The 20,986-nt window shown below is 41.6% G+C and overlaps 1 protein-coding gene across 1 annotated transcript; it reads right to left on the bottom strand.

Moving 5' to 3' along the window:
* Window positions 1-4,441: 4,441 nt before the first annotated feature.
* ATMIN (ATM interactor) lies at window positions 4,442-20,936 on the bottom strand. Its single transcript, XM_032614399.1, has 4 exons — window positions 20,575-20,936; window positions 10,439-10,564; window positions 9,658-9,857; window positions 4,442-8,965 (listed from the first exon to the last, which is right to left on the bottom strand). The coding sequence occupies exons 1-4, from the start codon at window positions 20,917-20,919 to the stop codon at window positions 7,147-7,149; spliced, it is 2,490 nt and encodes an 829-aa protein (XP_032470290.1). The 5' UTR covers window positions 20,920-20,936; the 3' UTR covers window positions 4,442-7,146.
* Between the last annotated feature and the right edge of the window lie 50 nt (window positions 20,937-20,986).

Genomic DNA, 20,986 nt, shown 5'->3' with positions numbered 1-20,986 from the left:
ATCTATTATATATATATTTTATTAGTGTATATATGTCAATCCCAATCTCCTAATTCATCCCACCACCACCCCCTGCCGCTTTGCCCCCTTGGTGTCCATACGTTTGTTCTCTACATCTGTGTCTCTATTTCTGCCCTGCAAACCGGTTCATCTGTACCATTTTTCTAGGTTCCACATATATGCGTTTATATACGATATTTGTTTTTCTCTTTCTGACTTACTTCACTCTGTATGACCGTCTCTACAAATGACCCAATTTCGTTCCTTTTTATGGCTGAGTAATATTCTATTGTATATGTGTACCACATCTTCTTTATCCATTCATCTGTTGATGGGCATTTAGGTTGCTTCCACGACCTGCCTATTGTAAATAGTGCTGCAATGAACACTGAGGTGCATGGTGTCTTTTTAAATTATGGTTTTCTCTGGGTATATGCCCAGTAGTGGGGATTGCTGGGTCATATGGTAATTCTATTTTTAGTTTTTTGAGGAACCTCCATACTGTTCTCCATAGTGGCTGTATCAATTTACATTCCCACCAACAGTGCAAGAGGGTTCCCTTTTCTCCACACCGTCTCCAGCACTTGTCGTTTGTAGATTTTCTGATGATGCCCATTCTAACTGATGTGAGGTGATACCTCATTGTAGTTTTGATTTGCATTTCTCTAATATTAGTGATGCTGAGCAGCTTTTCATGTGCTTCTTGGCCATCTGTAGATCCTCTTTGGAGAAATGTCTGTTTAGGTCTTCTGCCCATTTTTGGATTGGGTTGTTTATTTAATATTGAGCTGCAAGCTGTTTATATATTTTGGAGATTAATCCTTTGTCCTTCGATTCATTTGCAAATATTTTCTCCCATTCTGAGGGTTGTCTTTTCATCTTGTTTATGGTTTCCTTTGCTTTGCAAAAGCTTTTAAGTTTCATTAGGTCCCATTTGTTTATTTTTGTTTTTATTTCCATTCCTCTAGGAGGTGGATCACAAAAGATCTTGCTGTGATTTATGTCAAAGAGTGTTCTTCCTATGTTTTCCTCTAAGAGTTTTATAGTGTCTGGTCTTACATTTAGGTCTCTAATCCATTATGAGTTTATTTTTGTGAACACACATACTTCTTTAATGTTCCAATGCTCAGCTGATATTGCATCCATAGCAGTGCTTACAATTCCACTCCACCAACTGGCCCTATGCCTCGGGCAGGACTTTTCAACCTTCACTGTTGGCATTTAGGAGCTGGATAATTCTTTGTGGTGGGGCTGTTTTGTGCACAGAGGGATATTGAGCAGCATCTCTGTCCTCTACCCGCTAGATGCCAATAGTCCCTGCCCAGTTGTGACAATCAAGAATGCCTTCAGACACTGCCAAGTGCCACAAGGGCAAAACCGGCCCAGGTGAGGACCAGTGCTTTAGGGAATTAGTTACCTAGAATCCTAGAATTAGTTATCTAGAATCCTAGAATTAGTTATCTAGAATGCCTCTGTTTGCTGCTTCCCTGACAACTTTACTTACAGAGCAAGCAGAAGCCCTGGCACAGAGGCAAAGGAAATGTGGGAGATGTCCTGCCTGCTTCATCCTGGAAAGCACAGGTGCTCTCAGTTTTGTCCTAGTCCTTCAGGGCCTTCTGGGGGCACCTGCCCGGTTTCCCTCCTGAAGGAAGCGACTCCGGGCCTGCTTTTCTCTGAGACAGTCTCTCTCAGAGTAACAGTAGGGCTCATTTAGCCAGCGCCAGGAAGAGCTGTTGGCATTCTCTTATCCTTCTTTTAGGAGAATGTACATTATTGTTTTGGCAAGGTTTTCAAGAAAATTCTAAGATGTTAAGTTGATTTATTTACATTTAATGGCATCATTCAGAATTCTCTACTTTTTTAACCAGTACTCTCCTCAACTTCACTGCTTGTGCTAAATCACTGTGAATATTGAGAGGCAGCCAACACTACGTATGACCCTCCTCAGTAACCGCTGGAAAATCTATACTTCATGTATGTGTGTGTGTGTGTGTGTATGTGTATATATACACACACACATATGAAAATGGCTTTCTTCTCCCATTTAGCTCAAACTACAAGCCTTTCTTCCCTTTGTATCTTTTAAAATGAAACAATTTCTCGCTTATTAAAACTTGAAGACTGCTAACTTGAAAACATAGCATAAAACTAGTCTTATTTCCAGCACCACAGGAGGGTTAGGACTATTCACTAAGTCTGTAAATGTGAAAGAACTCTCAGCAATTTCATTCGCTTTAAGCTCTGTATGTGAAGAAAAGTAGAAATCTAACTAATCTGAGATAAAAACCACTGGTCCTGATACTGTTCATGACTCTGTGAAGGTTTAGTTTCATGGCTATTCACCCAAATCCTCATGACTGACTTTTCTAATGTAATTCCAGGAAAATGGGCTGTCAGGGACATACCATATGGCAGCTAATGAGAGAACTTGAAATCTGAAGGCTTACTCCTTAGACACACATCTCATTAGAGAAATGGGATTTAAATGGTTTTAAAATACACCACATCTTACCAAAAGAAAAAGAAAAAAAAACTGATACCAGCTTACAATTCATTAACAAGTACTAGACTCTCAAATATAGCTAAACAAAAACTATTACCACGAACTGAACTAAGATAATATAAACAGTTCCTAAAGCATAGTTTGCCAAAGTTTGGATGGTTTCTCAAAAAGCATACTATAAAAATCTTAATTTTTGAAGGCTCACTTTTTAAATAGGGAAAAGTCTTTGAAGAGCATTTTAAGGTTAGATATCCTTTTGTGATTAAGTTAATTCAGATGCATTGACTCCTGCCAAATTTTTATTGCAGCACGAGCTACAATTTCTGAAGTCACTAAATTTCTCGTTACAGCACAGGAAAAGGAAGATAAAGTAGGAGAGGGATCAGTTTCAAATTCAGTCCTAAGCAGCAACAATGTTTGAGATGCAATCATAAAACCAAATATTCCACCTAGGACATGGAAAAAGCACTAGATCACCAGAAAGCAAAGAGTAAAAAGCTGCAAGCAAAAGCAATAAGAAGATGCCAAACTTGGAACAAGGTCTTATTGACACATAATATGCTAATCAGCTCACTCCTTTAGGCCAAAAAAAAAAAAAAAAAGTTTTTGTTCACATAGGTAACAGATATATTTTTGAGAATAACAAAGTCACCATGGAGATATATTTTTTTAAACAATTTTTTATTTTCTGAAATATTTGACTATTTCACTGATAAACTAAAAAAGAATATTATTTAATTTTGTTGTTTCTTTTTTGTAGCCTTTATGACCTGTAATACTAACTTGCTTGATGGTAAAGAACCAAAAGTTAACGGAAGGGCCTTGACCACAAGTTTCTCCTATGACAACCTTCACTATTCCTGATTTTGTGGATTTAGAACAAAGTTACAAATGTGTTTATTTTGTTAGTTATTAGTAAGGCAATATATAAATTTAGATTTTTTCTGAAGTTGAAAGAACTGAATACTAGCCCTCTTTCAGTTTCAGTATTATAGACAATGCTCTTATTCATTCACGTACTTTGACACGTGCTCCTTTCAAACATGCATACTTTCAAATTACAGTGCCCAAATGTGTTAATTTGAGGACACCAACAACCTGAGAGGCCTTTCCATTTGCTCTTTAGCCTGCTTCTCTCGATATGTAAACTAGTGTATCAGTGTGTCTGTTAATAAATACATTTCACACAACTGAGAGAACCCTTTGGATTTAAGCATTGCAAAACAATGGTATTTAGTCGACTATCTTCTTGACTATAAGAACATTAGACTAGCTGACATCTTGCTGAAAAAACTAGATTAAATTCATGCCATTTAAGCCAACAGACTGACGTGTCCTGTCCTAGTGTCGAATCTAATCTGTGGCACTTTAACACACTTCAGGTGAGGACACACACATATATTGAGATATAAGGAAAATAAAACTGCATAATACTTGAGACTTCAAAGGCTTCATTCCTAAATGCCCCAAAGTTACATGTTCCTCCTACTCTTTATTAAAGAGCCTTCCGAAAACAAGTCTGAGAAGCATTTCTTTAAGTATACATGATAGAAAGTACTCTTCAGAGTCAATATTAATTAGATAATAAGTTTGGACTGGGAATAAGATAAGCATTCTAAAATTGAGACTATAAAGGATTACATGAAAATATCATCCTGTCATTAAACAACTCAACTTCACAACTACCCTGACACTGATACATTTTCTTCCAATCAAAAGTAGCTGCAAACTGGGACTTCCCTGGTGGCGCAGTGGTTAAGAATCCTCCTGCCAATGCAGGGGACACGGGTTCCAGCCCTGATCTGGGAAGATCCCACGTGCCGTGGAGCAGCTAAGCCCGTGCGCCACAACTATTGAGCCTGCGCTCTAGAGCCCGCAAACCACAACTAATGAAGCCCACGTGCCCAGAGCCCGTGCTCCACAACAAGAGAAGCCACCGCAATGAGAAGCCCCCGCTCTCCGCAGCTAGAGAAAGTCTGCTAGCAACAACGAAGACCCAACGCAGCCAAAAAAAAAAGTAGCTGCAAACCTTACTCTGCATCTTTCAGGTAAGTCTATAAAAATTTTCTACTTTTATTTCCCTTTATCTAAAGGGAATCAAACACACTGATTGGGCTTTCCTGCAATTAGTGACTGAGTATGAGCAAAGAACTAGTCATAGTCCTACCCTCTTATTTTTGCTCTTAAGCCAGAACCATATTACTTACAAAGATAAAAGACACCCCATTATGAAATGGTGACATTTGGATGAAAAATGAATCAGAGTAATTTCCTTTGAAATTATTTTTTCAAATTTCCTTTGAAAAAATTTTCCCAAAACTTAAATCATAGGGCAGTTTTTATCAAAATAAAAACTTTACATCAAAACAGCAGCTTTGGGAATTCCCTGGCAGTCCAGTGGTTAGGACTCTGTGCTCTCACTGCTGAGGGCCCAGGTTCAATCCCTGGTCAGGGAAGTAAGATCCCACAAGCTGCATGGCGCGGCCCAAAAAAACCAGAAGTTTTGGTAATGGAATGTCTTTTCATTTTCTACTAGGAAAATTGTTAGCATATTTTCATGAACAAAGGTAAGACAGTAATGGAAATAACTAGGCACAGTCATTTCATCGTGTGACTTTCAGACGATGATGAGTTTGTGAAAAGTTAAGGCAACGAAGTCACATTATGAGTATGCTGAAGAATTCACACAAAAGGTAGAATTCTCACTTCTCTTTAATCACTGAGTTTCAGATTTTACAAATAATCTTAGAACAATTCAGGTAACTAAGGTTTTGGGGGGAAACAGTTCTTACTTGTACATGAAGAACTATTACATGCTCCATTTTTCTGCAAATAACTCTACTGGCTGGATTAACAAACACTGTCACAGAAACACAGAATTTTTTTAAAGCCATAGATCACTGCATATATATTTACAAAAAGCCATAAACAAACATGCATTTCTCCTTATTAGGAGAACTTAAATAGATGTTTGAACATTAAGGCAGTGATGATTCTAAAACATAATGAAATTCTAAGTTAAGGCTTTATGTTTGTTTTGAAACCCATATTCATAGGCAACTGTGACCAAAGCAAACTTTTATCTATCAGACTGAGTTCATCTACTCAGGATATGTTATTTATCCACTACCAATAATTCTTCTACAGGATGGGAATTAGTAGCAACACCACTGAGTTACTTTAATGAATTCTTAGTCCCCTCTTAGGTTTTATTTTGAGGATTTAGCCTTCAGCAGCATAAGCATGTGCCACAGAAAGAACAGAGCATTTTTCTGGGTAAACTCCGAAAAATTTACAGACTGCACTGATTTTTCCTTGCCTGAAAGTTGGCCAACAATCAAGAACTCAGAATCTCCTAAATACAGAAAACTCCAAAAGCATACTTAACCACACACCCATCTCAAAACACAGATGTTCTTGATTATTGAAGCACTTGGTCTTCACCTCATTTTCTTTGAAGACTGTTTGGTATTACCCTCTCTAAACAAACAAAGCAACAAAATGCAGAACACCATACTTTAGATGGATCTGTTCTATAATTGCTATCCTCAAGGCACAAATACTATCCTTGCTAGACCAATGTGTTTCCTCATTTAAGGAAAAAATGAGAGGTGGATGAAAACAAGATTCACTTTAGAATAGCTGCTGATTGCACTCTTGCCCTATCAAGCTTATGCAAACTATTGAAATTTAGGGGGGAATGTCCTTTTCTCCTTATGTTATTTTTCTTTAAACATTTAGAGAGAAAAACTCAGACTCAGCTGGTGGGTGAGCTTTGAGGAGCAGCTCTGGAGCACCGTCCTGGCCTTCTGTAGAGAGTAGGAGAGATGCTCGTAGGACACACTCCAGTCTGGGCTAACAGGCATGATTTCACAGCCCAGCGTTTCCATAGTTGGGGTGACTTACTGTCACTTAGACTGAAAGGATCACTATTTACACTAAGTGCTTGCCGCTACTTCTTTAAGCAATAATTTTACAGCAACACGTCTTGTGAGGAAAGTACTATACACTTAACGTTGGTATCAGTAAGAGTTCACGTAGAGGAGGGATGGCATTGACTATATGAAAATTGTCTCAAAAGCTAAAGACAAGTGTAGTTTCCTTTGTGTCTTCAAATCAGGGGAGAGTAAGATGTCAAAGCAGATGAAGCTGTTGGTGTTTAAATCTGATGGTACAGCGTCAGACTTCTTTAGACATTATTGGGACACAGGAATTTCTAACAAGCACTGGCAAAAGTATTTTAGGTGCAATTTAAGTAAGTCATACTTTGACTAAAGTGTTTTGAAGGTTTGAAAAGTCTGTACCCTAGTCCTGCTGAGCTTGGCTTCAGGTGAATGGCTAGATGGGTTTTAAAGATGTGAAATACATTTTTTTTTTTAAGAAGGGAAGACTACACTGAAAGGGCAAATGTAGGCAACACAAAAACAATTCTTGTTAGATCAACATCTTATACTTTATAATACACTCACACATTTTTACACAAATTTCATGTTTACAGTACAAAGGGCAAAGAACCTCAGATAATCGAAGTAACTGTATCATCAAGTACATTCAATAGAGTTAACACTGTTGTCCCCGTTCTCCATCTTCTAAATCCAGAAGGGAACCAACTGTAAATGCCATCCCCCATGTGGATTCCACTTTCAGAAGTTGGAGACTGGGTGCAGTTCTGCACATGTCTGGGTTTCAACAGAGCTGAATTGAGATTCCATCGTGTTCCAGGCCAAATCGGCCAGAAGAAAGTCATCCATTGCTGTTTGAGTTTCATTGCTGGTGAAGAATAAGCTCCCCAAAGTTTCAAAGCCAGAATTCATGGTCTGTGTTTCTGCACTGTTCAACTGAACTTTGCTTTCTAGAGCAGGTAGGTTTTTAGCAGTGGAGATTCCTTCAGTTTGGGTCTCTGTGTCAGATGAATCAGTACTCATGGAAAAGCTGGAGTGTTTCAGAATACTTCCCAGAGGCAGATGAGGGCTACTGTCTAAAAAGAAGTTCAAGTCCGTCTGTGTCTGCGTGTCGAACATTTCAAGGGCTAAGAAGTTAGAATTTCCCCTACAACTGTAGGACTGGGCACAGGCATCTGAAAGTAAGAAGTCAGTTTGGGTCTCTATGTCCAGGGATTCCAAGACTGGCTCCGTGGTCATGGTGCTAAGCTCACTCTCTTCGGTTTGAGTCTGGATATTTGAGGCCGAAAAGAACTCTTCAATATCAAAATCAATTGCAGGATTCTGGGTTGGGCCAGATGGGAGCTGGGTGTCAGGTCCAGTATTTGTGTCAGACAAAAGACTACGATTGTCCAGTGTCTGACCAGGCAGATTACTTGACAAGATGTTTTCTATATCACTTAATAAATCTATGGTTTGGGTCTGATTATCTGTCATATTCTGTGAAGAAAGTATACTATTATTCGGTGCACTGAAGTTTATAATTGGTGCAGATTTCTCAATATCTTGATTTAAAGTTTTAGGGTGGTTCTGAGGTCCCAACAAACCATGAGTCACAGTCTCTGCTACTAAGCTGCTGCTTATAATACTGTCTGTAGAAACACCATATGACGAATGGACACTCTCAAAAATGTCTCCACACATTACAGCTTGGTCCATCTGTACTCGATCATCGGTTGGACTTTGCATTCCACTGGTCTGAGTTTCTCTGGAGATCCCACCTGACTGGAAACTGGCATCTATAAACACATCAGTCTGAGCCGCTATAGATGAGGTTACCTTAGAACTGGGCAAAAAAGTTTGAGTATGAACACTAATGGGAAGGGAAACTTGAGAACCAAATGTCAAATCAGTTTGAGAACAAGATGACACAGAGGAATCAGGGCTAGCCCACTCTACAGACGGTATAAAGTGTGGTGTGGTATAAGACAGTTCTGTCTGTACATTGATTGAAGAAATGCTGTTCTTCTGACATGTGTTCCCTAGTTCTTGTAAAGGGTTAGATGGACTTTTACCCAAGTTCACTTGAACACCCGTGCTAACTGGCTCAACAGCAACAGGATTTAGAATTTTTGAAAGAGGGAGGCTCTCCTTGAGAGAGCAAGCCTCCGAATCTAGGCCGAGGATCAGGGTTCCGACGGACAAGGGCAGTAAGTGCACAGCACCGTGGGTAGAGCCCTGATGATCGACACCCAACACCACAGGCTGGGCTGAGGAGTCGGCTGTAGGCACAAAGACAGGCACAGGAGAAAGCTGCATAACGGGGAGTTTAACCAAAGCCACTTTGGGCTTTGGTAAAAGCAACTTCTGAGGATACCTTGGAGGTGTTGGAAGAGTCTGCTTTCTGGCATTAGAGCTGCAAGAATCTTCAAACGAAGCCACTAGCTTTATTTCTGAAGTTTCTAGTTCTTGAGCATCTGCTCTTGGGGTTGCTTGGTTGCTCAGTGATTCAACAGTCTTACTGGACAGCTTCTGGTTGTGCAGGCAGTTTTCCATTTTCCTTTTCTTACTAGGTGGATCCCTGAAAACAATGACAGTAAAAAGAGAAAAACAATTTTAAACTGCAGTTTTCTTCATCAACCCTGGCACTGTATCTTCACTTACAAATTCTATTTCCCACATCTACAGCAGAGGTCAGATTCAACCCAGCGAAGAGAAATCCCTTCTTTTGTAACTCGGCCTATTATCAATATATGGTAGGTAGAAGTTCAGAAACATGCAAACAGGGAAGCACACCTTTTTTTGAGTAAAGTGCTAAGTACCAGAACTCAACTTAGATCCGTAAGCATCAGGAAGCTAACAGATTATATAACGCAACTATTATCATTTCTAAAGTAGGAAGCTCTTAGTCCAATTATAAATATGACCTTTCAAATGAAGCACAGTTTCATGATAAAAAACTCTTCAATAATCTAGTATCCCTCTAACAGAAAACGCTGGAAGTTTTTGAAGAATTGAAAACCCAATAGATTTTCAGTTGGGAATAATTAAGCGATTCTCAAAAGGAGCTGGTGAAAGAATAAGTAACAGTTGGGTCAAGTAGATGTGGATCATTTGCTAGTACTGCTGCCATTTCCAAAAGTTCCCTTCTTCATGTCACATCTTTTCTCCACCATTGCTCCTTTCTCCCCACACTAATGGCTCTACAGGAAATTTCATTTGAAAATCTTCCCATAGCTATTGGCTTTTGGGCCACCATTTTTTCCCCTTTACCTGTGTTCTGCAGGGATCTCATGGCCAGTTCGGTAGATGTGGGACTGTAACGCAGTCCTGCTGGCATAGGGACAGCCACATGTGCACTGGAAGGTCTTACCACAATCCTCTGCATGTCTTTTCAAGTCCCACTCAGTGCCATACGAATTGCTGCACTTACTACATTTATGCTTCTTTTCAGCATGCATTTTCATAAAGTGCTAGGAAGAACACAAAAGGACTAAAATGAAAAACTTCAACTGCTCAAAACATTTCAAAAACCATCAACATACCCAAATTAACAATGATTTTACATGATACAATATAGCAGTGCAAATCAAAAGAATGTACAAGCAGGCAACTCTTCCAGTCCAGAATCATCTCTTTCCCCACTGGCTGGGTCCCTCCCTCCTCTTTAAGATAGCTGCTTCTGAAATTATTCTTTTCCCTGCAGTTTCTTAATCCCTTGGGAGAACATTTCCTTTGTGCTTTTGCTCCTCTGACCTTGAAAGCATGCAGATTCACACAAGAGATCTGGAAGTATAGTTTATCATACTTTGCTGACTTGGTCTTCTTTTCTTTCCAAATCCACTTCTGGACAACTTCCCCTCCAGAACAAGCCATGTCTCCTTCACTTACACCCTACTCATTTTTTCCCCAAGTAGGAGACTTGGGTGGCTGTCCTTACAAGCAGCTTTCTGCTCAATTCTCTAGTTATGATTGGTAAGTAATTAGAATACATGAGGTTTATGACATCTGCATTTCCTCCTCAGAGAAGTATACTTAAAGACAAGTAAAATACCTGTTTTACGAGAGAAAATTGAGAAAATGGTCTGTCAGGGCCTCTAGGGCATCCTTCAATTGGACAACAGTAGAATTTTGGTACAGTTTTCAAATCTTTTCTTATTGTTGGATTCACTATGCCATCCTGCAAAAGAAAAATTACTTTAAATAATTATCTTAAAAAAACCAACAGATGGGCTTCCCTGGTGGCGCAGTGGTTGAGAGTCCGCCTGCCAATGCAGGGGACACGGGTTCGTGCCCCGGTCCGGGAAGATCCCACATGCCGCAGACTGGCTGGGCCCGTGAGCTATGGACGCTGAGCCTGCGCATCCAGAGCCTGTGCTCCGCAACGGGAGAGGCCACAACAGTGAGAGGCCCGCGTACCGCAAAAAACAAAAAACAACAACAAAAAAAACCCAACAGAACGAGCTGGGAGTGATAACAAGGAATAAGTAAAGATGTGCACAAGGGATCTTTTTAGGGTGATGAAAATGTTCTAAAATTTGGGATTGTAGTCATGGTTGCACAACTGTAAATCTACTAAAAAGTAACTGAATTATGAACTTAAAATGCGTAAATTATATCATGTGCAAACTATAGCTCAATGAATCTGTTAAAATTTTTCAAAACAAAATAAACAAAAACCAACTATATTGTTTAAAAATCTTCTATCCATTCCCTTAGCACTCCTTCTAGACTTAAAAATCTCTGCCCTTCAAGCCAGCTTCTCTAATCGTTAAGTGGTATATTTATAGTTTCTCAGGCTCAAGACCTGGTATCATCCTTAAGTCTTCCTTTCTTTTTTATCCCAACCCCACTGAATTAGTGTGAGTCTCTGAAAAAAACCTGACTATGATCTAGTCTTCCTGATAAAGAGAACTGTGACTTTCTCTGATCACCACAATGCCCCCTAAAGTAGCTAAAGCTAGTTAACACAAATTTTATACAGTAGCGTGAATATGGGCACCATGCTCTGTTTGAAATTCAGTAATCATTATAACGGCCAGTGCTAACATAGCTTTTACTACCGTGGCAGGCACTGTTCGAAGCACTTTATATATATTAACTCATCCTAGTAATCCTTTCTTATTAAGTATGTGATTGACTTTTTGGCTGGGAATTTTAAAATAATTGGTGAGTTAATTTAGCTTAAACTGCTGTCTTGTTGCCCTTGATGAGCCCACATACCTCAGGAATGAGAAATCTATGACCTCCAGTATAATTCTTATCTGGCAACCCCCAGCTGGCTCCAGAAGAAGGTGTGTGGATGGGGGGTTGGGGTGGGGAAGGACCTCCCCACTACAGATGGAAACAACTGGACACGTGCTCAGGCCTCAGCTACCGCTGTAGCACCTAGACGTTTTAGTCCTTAGGTGCTGTGATGGGAAAGGATTCACTACTTTTGGAACACGCCCACCTCCTCCGCTTCCATCAGTGTGCATCTAGAGAAGAAACAAATAACCGTGCGGCTAGGACTCCCTGTTTGCTTTCCTACTGGATCTCAAGAGGAACATGCTGATCTTGTTGAGTCTGTGTCCACTCATGTAGAGGGGAAAAGAAGCTATTCTTGTTTCATTTTTAAACAACGTAATTTATCTCTCAATGATATCAAACGTAGTCAGTTATTCCTCCATGTCTTCTACCTTGGTCCATCTTTTTATAATCCTATTGCACTATACTGTCTAGATATTCATATTCATTTGGATTATTTAAATGGTTTCCTAAATAATTTTCCTTCCTCTTCTAATGTCAGAACAAATTTGACATTCCAAAAAATTATTTGTATATATCACCAAATACTATTTTTTTAAAAAAGGCATATAAAATAAAATCCCGGGACTTCCCTAGTGGTGCAGTGGTTAGGAGTCTACCTGCCAATGCAGGGGACGTGGGTTCGAGCCCTGGTCTGGGAGGATCCCACGTGCCGTGGAGCAACTAAGCCTGTGTGCCACAGCTCCTGAGTCTGTGCTCTGGAGCCCGCGAGCCACAACTACTGAGCCTGCATGCCACAACTACCTAAGCCTGCGTGCCTAAAGCCTGTGCTCCGCAACGAGAGAAGCCACCGCAATGAGAAGCCCGTGCACCACAATGTAGGGTGGCCCCTGCTCGCTGCAGCTAGAGAAAGCCTGCGCGCAGCAACAAAAGACCCAACGCAGCCAAAAAGAAAGAAAGAAAGAAAATTTATAAATAAATAAAATAAAATCCCATCTCCTCATTATGCCTCCAATCTACCATTATGACCATATCTTTTTCTGTTCCCTTTTCATACACTCCCCTGCTCAGCCTAAACACTCTTCCCACTTCCATTTCCACCTTCTATAGCCACTCTCGGATGACTGTCTCCGTGCAGGCAGAATGCAACGGTGGGAAGAGGGCACGGCATGGACAGGCCTGTGAGCCATTTCCACCACTGATTAGGCACATGACTTTAGACAGGTTATTTAATCTCTGAGCCAGTTTGCTCATTTCAAAAACAGAGAGAATAGTTAACTCTCAGGATTATCTAGTACTGGATTGCCATGGAGCCCGCTCACATTCTCAATAAATAGCACTTTCTTGTTCTGCTCACCACCCAGCTCTATTCCTTGTCTGAATTCCAAGGTAGCAGCTAACAACTTGTAAACTATCGTTTCCTTCTACAATTCCTGCCTCCTTAACTAAATTTTTTAAGGGCAGAAACTAATTTATACACCTCTTGGTACTGTTTTCATGCTTTAGACTGCATACTAAAGGCAGAGCACTTTTAGAAAGGCAGTCAGTCCAGTGTAGGGCAGCAGCTCTCAAATCTAGCGGCCTGTGAAAAATCACTTGAGGCGTTAAAAAAAAAAAAACCTGTGCCTGGTCCCAGTCCCAGGTAATGATATAATTAGTTTGGGGTGGGTTTGGTATTTGGTTTGGTATTTGGTTTAAAAATCTCCCCTGATGATCCCAGTGTGTAGCCTAGCTTAAGAACCATGGTGCAGTGGTTAAACCCATGGGTTCTGGAATATGGAATTCTCTACGTTGCTCCTTTCCTGTGACCTTGAAAAACTTAACTGTCTTGGTTTCCTTATTTGTGAAGTAGGCATGATAGTACGATCTACCTCAGGGTTGTTGTGAGGATTTAGTGAATAATTTAAGAGACTTAGAACAGTGCTTATCATATAATCACTCAATTAATTATTACAGCTATTAGTTATCGGCTGTGGAGATTTTTGTTGCTTCTTTTGCTTTCTGCCAACCAACTTAAGGCCAATAAGCTAATCTAAACTAGTACTTTACATTAAATACTGTCCTTGTGGCAACAGAAATAAAAGCAAAAATAAACAAATGGGACCTAATCAACCTTACAAGCTTTTGCACAGCAAAGGAAACCATAAACAAAACAAAAAGACAACCAATGGAATGGGAGAAAATATTTGCAAATGATGCAACTGACAAGGGCTTAATCTCCAAAACATACAAACAGCTCATTCAACTCAACAACAACAAAAACAATCCAATCGAAAAATGGGCAGAAGAACTAAACAGACATTTCTCCAAAGAAGACAGATGGCCAACAGGCACATGAAAATATGCTCAACATTGCTAATTATTACAGAAATACAAATCAAAACTACAATGAGGTACCACCTCACACCAGTCAGAACAGCCATCACCAAAAAGTCTACAAATAACAAATGCTGGAGAGGGTGTGGAGAAAAGGGAACCCTCCTACACTGTTGGTGGGAATGTAAGTTGGTGCAGCCACAGTGAAAAACAGTATGGAGGTTCCTCAAAAAGCTAAAAATAGCGTTGCCATATGATCCAGCAATCCCACTCATGGGCATATATCCAGACAAAACTATACTTCCAAAAGATACACGCACCCCTGTGTTCACAGCAGCACTGTTCACAATAGCCAAGACATGGAAACAATCTAAATGTCCATTGACAGATGAATGGATAAAGATGTGGGGTGTGTGTGTGTGTGTACACACACACACAGTGGACTACTACTCAGCCATAAAAAAAACAAAATAAGGCCATTTGCAGCAACATGGATGGAACTACAGGTTATCATACTAAGTGAAGTGAGAAAGAGAAAGACAAATACCACATGATATCACTTATATGTAGAATCTAAAATATGACACAAATGAATTTATCTATGAAATAGACATGGACTCACAGACACAGAGAACAGACTTGTGGTTGCCAAGGGGAGGGTGGGTAGGGGAGGGACGAATTAGGAGTTTGGGGTTAGCAGATGCAAACTATTATATAGAGAATGGAGTGACAACAATGTCCTACTGTATAGCACAGGGAACTATATTTAATATCCTGTGATAAACCATAATGGAAAATAATATATATATAAAAAGTATATATAACTGAATCACTCTGCTGTACAGCAGAAATTAACACAACATTGTAAATCAACTATACTTCAATTAAAAAAAGAAAGAAAAATCCATGGATTCATCTCAAAAAAAAAAAAATACTGTCCTTGTGAAAGTCTGATTGAAATGCCGCTTTTATTGAAACACTGGCCTCTGCTAGCTTTAATGACAACCAACACTGTCTCTCAATCACCAAACTCATCCCATTTACCAGTTCATCTTTTTTTAAATGAAATACTTTTAAACTCATATTATTTTCCTTCTAGTGTTATCTGCAAGAAAAAATCAAATACGGAGAGAATATTAAGAAAGCTTTAAAATTCTTTTTTTTTAAGGCTAGGGCAATTAAAAATTTTTTTTAATTTATTTTGGCTGCACCGGGTCTCAGTCGCGGCATGCATGTGGGATCGAACCCCGGGCCCCCTGCATTGGGAACATGGAGTCTTACCCACTGGACCACCAGGGAAGTCCCCATGCTTACTTCTAATACATCTTCAATTTGCTTAGCAATCCTTTTATTATCCCTTTTCAAACTCCCTATCATGTTCTCAATATACCTGTTCACTTCACTTTTTAAAATATTAATAAACTTTATTTTTTAAGAGAAATTTTATTAGATTCACAGCAAAATTGAGCGCAAAGTACAGAGAGTTCCCATACACTGTAGCGCCCCCGCCCCCCCCAACCCCAACACAGCCTGTTCCACTATTAACATTCCTCACCAGAGTGGTACATTTGTTACAATTGATGAAACTACACTGACACGTCATTATCACTCAAGTCCATAGATTTTATTAGAGTTCACTATTCGTGCCGCACATTCTATGGGTTTTGCCAAATGTATAATGACAGCTATCCATCATTATAATATCATACAGAGTATATTCACTTTCCTAAAAATCCTCCGTGCTCCACCTATTCATGACACCTTTCCCCTTAAGCCCTGGTAACCACTAATCTTTTTACTGTCTCTGTAGTTTTGCTTTTTCCAGAATATCATTTAGTTGGAATCATACAGTATGTAGCCTTTTCAGATTGGCTTCTTTCACTTGGTAATATGCATGTAAGGGTCCTCCATGTCTTTTCATGGCTTGATAGCTCATTTCTTTTTAGTGCTGACTAATATTCCCCTGTCTGGATGTGCCATCGTTCATTTATCCATTCACCTGCTGAAGGACATCTTGGGTGCTTCGAAGTTTTGGCAGTTATGCTTTAAAAATGTCTCCTACCACCTCCTCGTGTTTCCTTTCTCACTGCTACCATCATTAGTTCAAGTATTCCTGACTCTCTGTTTGGACTTTGTCACTAACCTCTTAACTAATTTCTAGACCTTCAATTTCTTTTTCATTCACACTTTGCCACATTCACCTTTCTAAAATATACCTCTGATCATGACATTACCTCACTCAAACATTTTCAATGGCACCCCAACACTCCCCAAGTCCAAATTCCTCTAGCCACTGGGACGTCCAAAGTCCTGTACTATATAGCTTCAAACTATGCTTCTTTTCCATCATTTCTCTGTTATATCTAATGGAATTACTTAAAATTCCCCAAACCTTTTCAAAAGGAGGAATATATTTATAACTTTGTTGCACTTGGGAATGTTTTAAAAAGAGTAAATGTTCAGTAAAAACTTGGGGCATTATACTGAATATGTTTAAGTGGCCATCTAAGTCAAAACTGTATCACACACCAGGATGAGACACTAAAGGCAGTCATACTGGACATCAACAACATCTCCTTGTTGCTGTCATTACAGGTGTGGAAACAACCCGACGCTGTTCGCTTTCCTGCTTTCTGAGGGCCAACTCCTCAATCCTCCCCATCACCACCTCTCTTCCCCAGTTCCTGACCTTCTTCCCATTCTTGTCCTTAGAAAATAAGCTCTGAGATGAGAATGGGGTAATAAGAAATGGTAATGGCACAATAAGACATGAACTGAAGTAAGAAAGTGATGTTTTTGTTCTGAAGTGCTATATACATTCTAGAATAAAACTTAGCAGACATATTTTTTAACTGTGCCTTTCGTGTGCATAACTGAAAAAAATACTTCATGCTTTCTGTACCTTTTGGGTACCTGTTTATAAAACATTTTAAGTAAAAGAATTTGAAAAAGAACCTATGAGAGGACATAACTGAAAAACAGGATGGACAAAAGTAAACAAAGAGAAGAAAAGCAAAGCAAGAGGAAGGACCCCGATGAAGCGAGGATAAAAGGAAAGGAGTGTAAGAACTGTGGCACAAATTGGGAAAAAAAAAAAAAGAAGAAGAAAAGGCATTATAGCTACTCTAGCATCTCTCTGCCTTTGCAGAAAAACATCCAAAAAGAAAAGTAGTTTGCTTTGTTGTTGTCTTATTGTAAATTTAAAATCAGAAGTCTTTGTACACTATGATCTATAGAGCAACTTGGAACATTGTCTTTCCTTAAAAAAAAAAAAAAATTCCTGGCAAATCATTAAAAGCAAACCCCTGGACTGAACATAACACAAAATCCACTAAGCCATGTTTTAAAACTATGTGTTGCTGGATAAGAGGTTCTTTAAGGGGGCCCCTGTCCCCTTCACTATTTTCAAACGTGAAGGATAAAAGAATCAAGAAATGCCCATTTACTCCTACTCTTCCCTGAATCACCAGCTTTCACTTCTCCATGGATCCCCTTGTAGGCAAGGCTGGAGTAGGATATTTCCAGATTTACTTACAGGATATGGAATATAGACATATAGCTGAAGAACCCACATAAAACCCAAAAGGTATCATGTACCTTACACCTTACAACTCTATCTCCACTTTTATTCATCATCCTTCAGAAGGATTTGTTAATCATTAAGAAGGGAGTATTTGATTGAGGGCAGGGTATCTTCTGAAGACTAGAAATAAATAAGAACCTTACAACAAATAATGGGGACGGGAATAAAATACTATCATAGGGTCTTCCCTGGTGGTGCAGTGGTTAAGAATCCGCCTGCCAATGCAGGGGACATGGGTTCGAGCCCTGGTCCAGGAAGATCCCATATGCTGTGGAGCAACTAAGCTGTGCGCCACAACTACTGAGCCTGTGCTCTAGGGCTCACGGGCCACGATTACTGAGCCCACGAGCCACAACTACTGAAGCCTGCGCGCCTAGAGCCCGTGCTCAGCAATAAGAGAAGCCACCGCAGTGATAAGCCCGCGCACTGCAATGAAGAGTAGCCCCCGCTCGCCGCAACTAGAGAAAGCCTGTGCGCAGCAACGAAGACCCAAAGCAGCCAAAAATAAATAAATAAAATAAATTAAAAAATATATATATATTATCATAATCTAGGAGAAAAAAAAACACAACAACTAGGACAGAAACTAGAATTATGTAAGTAGCAGTAACCAAGAGAACAAAGGGAAAAATTGCCATTGAATACGACGCAGATCTGCCAAGCAGATACACTCACGCTTCAGGGCCCGTAGGAGCACACTGGACTGCTAGTGGAGCCTCTGGTCCAAACGCAGCCCATCTTCAAAGCCACAGGGAGCTCTCAGTCAGCTCTTTTCCTTATTAGGCCTCCTTCTTTCCCCTCCCTCCTCCCAATACTTTGAGAACATCAAGGGTCAAGCGTGATGTTTGAACTCAAGAGCCTACTACTTGGCTCCCAAATGTGCGGACAGATTCACTACACTGGGGCAACACTATACAGATATGGCTATTTTGTCACATAGGCTACCTTCATTAAAAAAAAAAGAACCCCCTTTCCACCAAGACAGCAGATGTTCAGGGGCTGCGTGGTTAGAAAGACGGAACAAGGCAGGAAAGTGAGCCTGTTTGACATGGAAGAAACAACGATGGTTCAGAGTGAGGTTTCTTTAATTCCTGCTGAAACAGGTCTCTCTAGTGACTCAGGAAGGAAACTTAGGAGAGTCCATTTTTCGGTTGTTCAAGATTTGCCGTTCAGAAAGCAATCTTGAGCGCACTGTGCTGTCTGCAGACAAGAGAACTCTGAAAAAATGACTAAAACTGGAAGAATGGCTTCACACAGGTTCTAAGCAAGGGGGGATGCTGATACTCTGCCGTGCTAAGGTCCAAGTAAAGGTTTGACTGTTAAAATTTACAGTTGCCTCAAACATATTCCTCCTTCTTAGGCCTATTATATGCTTCAGATTGGTAGCTTCAGAATTCCTGAACTTTACGTATTTTAAAAACATTATTAGAAATAAACCTACTGCATACTACCAAACCCACTGTATACTAGTCCTGACAAGTAAATGGTATCTTTGCGCTTAACAGATGCTTCACAAAGTCTGGAGAGAGACACAGCCCCTGACAGCAATTCCATAGAAAAGAACAATGTAAACTGTTAAAAAGTGCTTGCGAGAGTGATGTTCAGGCCAACACAAAGAGAGTCGTGGTCAGACTGGCAGCTTCCTCTGTGCTCAGAGATGTAACGTCTGCCTTAGTTGTCTACCAGTGAGGGGAGGATACTGAAGGTGGATGATGGCTGTTACACGTGAGCTGAAGAGAACCCAGGGATTAGGCTGAAGAATTCCTGCAAATATACAGTTCATCCACTCAAGATAAAATATGGTTAAGAAAAGGAAGTGTTTAATTAAAATTCGGGATGGAGGAGAAAACAGGAGAACGAAGACCATTCCCAGAATTACTTCACTTGTGTTGTGGAAGAAACGCAGAACTTGCAGGGAAACTGCAGCCCCACCTGCAAGGTCTTCCTCAGCGTACCTCCATGTACCTCTCCCGATCGGGCCTCCCTGATCGTCACTTCAGGACGTTGTTGCCTCGGTATCTAGCTGGTGCTAGAAGGGGGCTGCCCTTCATGGGCATCACATCTGCCCTACTAGAGACCATCACCTCAAACTTTCTGCTGTTAAATTCTTATCAGAAACCTGATTCTTAAAACGTTTCTGAGGAAGATTTACCTGAAGGGCAGACGGGACATGCAAGAGGCGAGGTAATTTAAACTTACTCCTGAATCAATTCAGACCACCGAAAGCTACATACTCGCAAAACTCCTTTCAGTAACGTGCTTTGGAATTATGCCCCTGTTGGCCTAGAAAGACTTGAAGAAGTGGTGCAAGTAAACTTCCTATTGTAATGACTGAGAAATCATGATTTAATAGGTCTGGGATGGGGCTGGACATCTGGATTTTCAAGAAGCTTTCCGCAGATGTGCACTGAAGGCTGAAAGTCGCCCCATTTTACGTAAGGTGGAAGGGACGTTCAGATTACTGTCCTGTTATTATATACCGTGTCCCCTCTTAAACAAGATTCACGGGAGAAACTTCCCTTAGGTCTCATCCCTGAGCAAAGGTGATGTTTACCAACACTGTGGAACATGTTGCCAAAGCTGCAGCTCCCTGCTAACAACTGGCCCGGAGGAGGAGGCAGTGTGGGTGCGGTGCAAACGGCACCGGCTTCGACCCGAGCCCGGGTTTAAAGCCCAGCACTACGCAGGTGCGTCATCGGTTTCTCTGCAGTAGAACGAAGGTGCCGTGAGAGCTCACGAGACGAACCTGAGAAATGCCCGCGACGCCAAGTGCGAGACCGGTGGTCGGGCCGGCCCGAGCCCGACAGCGCAGTGGCATGACACAGGGTTTTCCTACCGCTGCGCCTTCCTGCCTCCTAGGTCCCACTCTCCCCGCCCGGACCCCCTCCCCGGTCTGGCCCTTTAGGGCCTCGGAAGCCCCCGCCGACGCCGGCCGGACCTCGGCGCCTTCCCGTCCGCGCCTCTGGCCGCCCTCGGCCCCCAGCGCCCGCTTCAGGCGCTCGGTCGCGTCAGGCCCCGGGAGGCGCCGTCCGCGGCGGGCTCACCTGCAGGCGGTGGCTCTTGACCAGGTGCATGTTGAGCGCGGGACTGTTGGGCAGGATCTTGCCGCAGCCGCGCACCGTGCACAGGATGTTGGTCCGCACGGCCCGGGACAGCTCGCTCACCGACGGCTGGATGAGCTCCCCGGCCGGCGGCGCCGCACCCGCAGGCTGCTGCCTCGCTGCCGTGGGTCGCGGCCGGCTGCCCCTCAGCCGCCCGGGGGGATCCCACGGGCCGGAGGCGGCAGCGGCTCCCCTCGCGGCGGCCGGAACGGCCGCGGCGCCCAAGGCCAGAGCCGTGGGCCCCGCCGCCGCCGTCGCCACCGCCACAGTCGCCTCAGAGGCCGCCATGGCTCCCGCACCTCAGCCCGGACAGCTAGGACGCCCCGCCTCCCGCCGCAGCGACTTCCGGAAGGGG

This window comes from Phocoena sinus, chromosome 19 (assembly GCF_008692025.1).
Source record: "Phocoena sinus isolate mPhoSin1 chromosome 19, mPhoSin1.pri, whole genome shotgun sequence".
NCBI lineage: Eukaryota > Metazoa > Chordata > Mammalia > Artiodactyla > Phocoenidae > Phocoena > Phocoena sinus.
Note: the sequence above shows the minus strand (reverse complement) of the source record. Positions and strands in the feature narration are given on the sequence as shown.